The 5,740-nt window shown below is 41.5% G+C and overlaps 1 protein-coding gene across 1 annotated transcript in view; it reads left to right on the forward strand.

Moving 5' to 3' along the window:
• Positions 1-5,740, forward strand: part of MAGI2 (membrane associated guanylate kinase, WW and PDZ domain containing 2) — a 223,949-nt gene that overhangs the window by 82,176 nt on the left and 136,033 nt on the right. The window contains exons 8-9 of the mRNA XM_021709136.1: positions 1,242-1,427; positions 3,423-3,597. Coding sequence (XP_021564811.1) covers positions 1,242-1,427; positions 3,423-3,597 — 361 coding nt within the window. The remainder of the gene's footprint in view (positions 1-1,241; positions 1,428-3,422; positions 3,598-5,740) is intronic.

The following is a 5,740-nucleotide window of genomic DNA, read 5'->3' on the forward strand; positions in this document are numbered from 1 at the left end:
CACTCACCTCAGCCTCCCAAAGGCGCGGGATTACAGGCTGAGCCACCGAGTCCGGCTCAGGTATCTTTTTTATAGAGTAATTTGAGTTCTTCAGGGTATATTCCCAGTAGGGAGATTGCAGGGCCATATGGAAGGTTGGTTTTTAGAGCTTTTAGAAAGCACCACACTGATTTCCACAGAGGCTGCACTAGTTTACACTCCCACAAACAGTGTAGAAGTGTTCTCTTTTCACCACATCCTCTCCAGCATCTGTTATTTTTTGAGTTATTGATGATGGCCATTCTGACTGGAGTTAGGTGGTATCTCAGTGTAGTTTTAATTTGCATCTCCTTGATGACTAGTGAGGTTGAACATTTCTTCATGTATCTGTTGGCCACTCATATGTCTTTTTGAGAAGTGTCTGTTCATAACTTTTGCCCACTTTGTAATGGGGTTGTTGTTTATTTTTTTTCTTTTCGGCCCATTTGAGTTCTTTGTAGATCCTAGATGTTAGGCCTTTGTCAGACATGGAGTTGGCAAACACTTTTTCTCAGTCTGTGGGCTGTCTCTCTGCTCTCTTGATGGTTTCTTTGGCTTTGCAGAAGCTTGTCAGTTTAATGAGGTCCCACTTGTCTATCTTATCTCTTATGGCCCATGCATTTCGGGTTTTTCTCACTACCAGACTTTAAACTTTACTATAAAGTTACAATAATCGAAACAACCTGATATTGGTACAAGAACAGGCATATAGACCAATGGAATAGAATTGAGATTCCAGAAGCAAAACCTCAATTTCTCAGCCAAATCATCTTCAACAAAGCCTCCACCACCCACCACTGGGGAGAGGAGAACCTATTCAGTAAAATGCTGGGAAAACTGGCTGATCACATGCACAAGATTCAAACAAGACCCCTATCTATCCCCATACACAAAAATTAACTCTAAATGGATCAGAGACTTAAATGTAAAACCTTAAACCATAAGAACCTTAGAAAATGCAGGACACGGCCTTATGGAAGTTGGAACTGGCATTCAAGACCTGTGTGTTTTGAATTGGTCTATCAAAGGACTTGCATTTAGAAACTCTAGTCTCAGTAGTATGCATAGGACCCCATTTGACAGAAATGACAGTGCTTTCAAAAGGCAAATATACTTACTAAAGAAGGAACTCTGACATTGCAATATTTCCTTTGGGGCTAGGACTGAAAGACATGTATTAGTGATGCCCCTGATAATTATTTCTGTTGGGTTTTCTTTTTTAGCTGTGCCCCATAAAATTGGACGCATCATTGATGGGAGTCCTGCAGATCGCTGTGCAAAACTCAAAGTGGGAGATCGGATCTTGGCAGTGAATGGTCAGTCTATCATCAACATGCCTCACGCTGACATTGTGAAGCTCATCAAGGACGCAGGTCTTAGTGTCACCCTTCGCATCATTCCTCAGGAGGGTGAGTGCCTGAGACAGCTTTGTAGAGAGGCAGTCAACATACAGACAACCTCACTGGGCTATTCTAAGCCTGACTGCCAGGATCGTAGAGTTCACTTGGCTGCTATCAATGTGGTGTCAGAGTGTTAGGGGTTGACTGTTATTTCCCCTTTTGCAAAAGCTCACACTCAATTGTAACCCATATCCTATTCACTCACTACCATTTCATTCAGAGATCAAGCTATGTGGCAATCCAGGCCAGATAGCATGAATCCCAAGATACTGAGTTGTTCAATCATGCCCCGTGGCCCTAGGAATCCTGTTTTTATGGTTATTTTAAGCCAAAACTCATTCAACAGAGATGATAGAGTTACAGATCTGGGGGAGAACAAACTTATTTATATTAATAGTTAATCTCTAGAGGATTCCTCAAAGTCAGATTAATTTTATAAAGCTTGAAGTTTTGCGGTATAAAGAGAGCTCATTTAGAAAACGTCGCATCTGATACGAATTTAAATTTCCCACTTAGCCCATTGAATTATTCTATACAAGGACTCCCCCCTGAGGCTTATAGAGGAGTGAACATCACAACTCATAGTCATGCCTTATGGGGCCATGGAGTTCTGCATATCAATTTGCCATAAATTCACCATTTCCAGATGCCATGACTTCATTACTAGTTTATTTCTGCTGACTCATCAATGATATTAAAGAATTCAGTCTCTGGAGTTCACTGATGAGTGAACCACAGTGTCCCACACAGAGTGGGACCTTCTGTTTTACTCAGTCCCCAGTTCCATTTTAGGATTACCCATATAAGACCAAATGGCTGAACAGCCACCTGACTTTAAATGAAAAACAGTGGTTCCCAATTGGAATGGTTTTGTTCCCCCCAAGGGACATTTGGCAATGTCTGGAGACATTTTTGATTGTCATGATTGGGACAGGCGTGTTAATGGCATCTACTGGATAGAAGCCAGGGATACTGCTAAACATTCTATAATGCACAGGATAGCCCACAATATCAAAGAATTATCTGGCTCAAAATGTCAACAGTGCTGAGGTTGAGAAACCCTGATATAAACAGAGACGAAATTAAAAGATGTGGACTGTGAGAAAAGAAAGAGGAAAAAGAGTTTATAAGAGAATGCTAATAGATCACTTCTTTTTTTGTCACCCAACCAAAAAAAGAGAGAGAGAAAAGAAAATGGCCTTGTTTTGGTTTTTTTTAATCTATTATCTGCAGACATCAATATGTATAAACTAATTAATGGAAATTGAAGTAAGCAAGACTACTTACCGAAAATCTGTTTCTCAGTTTTCTCAGTCTGAAATACGTCTGCGCTGCCCTTATTCTAAAATACAGAGATAATTTCAGTTGAAAATTTGATGTTATTCGAAAAAAAGTCCAGAAGCAGTTTGGTTTTTTTGTTTTTCATTTTTTGGTTTTGTTGTTTGTTTGTTTTTTAAGAAACGCTTTTTGAATGTCCAGTGTTCTTTTTTCTCTTTGGAAAACTGGAGAGTCCAGAGGGCTGTGGGACAATAAGACTGACAAAGGATGGGGAAGGATTATAAAAACCATCTTCTTTTTAATGGTTACTTCCTTATCCATAACTTTAGAAGCCTGTTCAGACTTTTCATTACAACCAAAAAGTAGTGGCTAAACCATTTTCTCTCAGCAAGCAATGCTGGGAAAATAGAATGTTTTTAGAATTTACCCCTTTTAACTATTTTCTGTAGTTTTTATAGGGGTTTTTTGAAAAAAAATCTTTTCTTCTGAAAAAAGGACAAGACACTCTGTTCATAACATTGTTCAGCTTTGATAATTAATGAGAGAATACTAATTCCAGGAGTAGTATTGAAACTTGGTAAGTGGAACCTACTGTCTAAAAACCTAACAGAATGAGATAATAACCAGAGTCTGAGTCATCTGAGGCAAAGAGTTGCCACTTCTGGTCACCTCTTGCCCCTCATCAAACGCTAACCTGGCTGCCTTTGCCTTTGTTTCCCACCACAGAACTCAACAGCCCCGCCTCGGCACCTGGCTCAGAGAAGCAGAGTCCCATGGCCCAGCAGCAGAGCCCCCTGGCCCAGCAGAGTCCTCTGGCCCAGCCAAGCCCCGCCACCCCCAACAGCCCTGTTGCCCAGCCAGCTCCTCCTCAACCCCTTCAGCTGCAAGGACATGAAAATAGGTAAAGTTTCATCTGTTTTTGTTGTTGTTATTGTTGTTGTTGTTGCTGTTTATGATTCTGAGAGGTGAAGGAGGTGCAGTGTTTGGGGACAGTATAAAGATACAGGCAAGGAGAGAGATTTTCATAAAGCAGAAGAAATTCCTATGTGCACCTTTCTGTGATTTTGAGATTGTGTATGTGTTGTAGATATGGTTCTATTCGCAAAGATTACTCTCTGCCCTTCACAAGGAGAAAAGCTTTCCTGAAGAAATGATGAGCATGGTAGATGAGTAGGGGTTGACTAGCAAAAGAGCACATTAAAGAGACTTCAGAGTGAAGAGCATAACCAGAGGACTTCTGGCAGGAGGGAGCATAAAGCATGAAGGATGGCATAAGGCCAATACATGTGTGGCAGAGGGAAGGGAGCATGAATGGAGAGGTAACCAGTGAGGGTGGTAGAGCCAACACTAACAGGCCTCATAAGCATGCTTGAAGTTTTGATCTGTGTCCTAAGTGTAGTGAGAAGTCATTGAAGAGTTTAAGCTGAGGACTGACATCACTGCATTTGCTTTTCAAATGAGTGCAGGTTCAGCAGGTGGGAGGTGGCTACAGAGACCCACTGAACCATGAAGGTCGTAATTCACAGGATGATGGTGGTATGGGGGTATTGAAGGATTTCTGAGCATTGATACAAGTTAGCATTTTTTCTATTCAGGTTGAATGATAACCTTATATCCTCCTATCCACAATCTAAAGAGATTTGTCCACTTGACACCTAGGGTTAGGGATGGGCATCATGAACTAACATGAATAAGGCACTTTGAACTTCCAGAAAAAGGTTGTCATATAAAAACATTTCCTTCTTATTTTGGCTTGTGTGTAGTGCAGATCCGGGGTTGGGTTGAGCCATTAAAGAAAAAGAGGAAAACAGGTTCCCATGTTGTTTTCCCCCTTTCAGCAGGAGAATAACAGAACCACATCTCTGAATACAAAACCCTCACTGGTCTTTTTCAGGAATCTAGTGTTTTCTGAACATCTGCCTCTCATCTCCTGCCTCCCATGCTGGTAAAGATGAAGTGAGACCCTGTTTTTGATTCTCAGAACCCTCTGAGATCATCATTCACATTGTTGCAAAGTAAATGTTTTTCCCATGCCACAGGTGGTATTTCTATAAAGCCCCATTCTGATTTCCCATTTGCTTTCATAGAAAAGTAGATGCCTGGTTGTCCTCAGCTGTTTATGTTTTTAATATATGCCAGGAAAGAGAAAAGCTCCATAAAGCAAATGATGCAGAGGTAAGAATTTGACAATCCGTTAGAATAGTAAGTCCTGGGTGCCTCAGTAATAAGCCCCAGATGTGTTTGCTCTCACCATGTATTACTTCGAGAAATCGCAGTGGCTTTCCCCAGGATTCATTTCAGACTCAGGAAGAACTTAAGTGCTCCAGAAATCCCTGAGCCAGCTTCAGATTCTTCTTGGATTGTCGATTAATCTCACAGTCACATTCCATCTTCTCCTTTCCAGAGTCCAATTCCCCTGGACATGGCTCATCCTGGTGTGCTGTAGTTCTCTGGGGAGAACAACAGCTGATTAAGGTCATTTCATATCCTATCTGCTACTAGCTCTCAACTGGGACACCTTGGCCCCTATAACAGAAGCAATGGTCTTTGGATATATTTTTCCTGATTATAGAATAAAATATTCCTAACTCTGGGATCTGCTGATTGACCTGATCCAACTTTATAAATCACCAACATATTTGTCCAGACTATTTGGCTATTTTGTTTCAGTAATATTAACAGCCTGAGGATTGTCCACTCCAGTTCTAGGGCCCTTTTCTGGCACTCGGGTTTCATAGCTTAACTCTGTGATTGCTCTTGTGACTTATTTGCATATGAATGAAAAGTTTCCGTAACACTGCAGTTACCAGAAACATTTTCCTAGCTGCTTTTAAAGACAACCACGGTATCAGAGGGAAAACTTTGCCTTTTTCTAGGTCAGGCTAAGAGACATCCCCAAGACAATTTTTTTTTTTTTTTTGAGTTGGAGTCTCACTCGGTCGCTCAGACTGGAGTGCAGTGGCCGCTCCCGGCCACCGCAGCCTCGACCTGCTGGGCTCCGGCGATCCTTCCGCCTCAGCCTTCCAAGTAGCCGGAATTTCCGG

The sequence above is a fragment of the Carlito syrichta genome, unplaced genomic scaffold (genome assembly GCF_000164805.1).
Source record: "Carlito syrichta isolate Samal-C Ts95f unplaced genomic scaffold, Tarsius_syrichta-2.0.1 Scaffold165773, whole genome shotgun sequence".
Taxonomy (NCBI): Eukaryota; Metazoa; Chordata; class Mammalia; order Primates; family Tarsiidae; genus Carlito; species Carlito syrichta.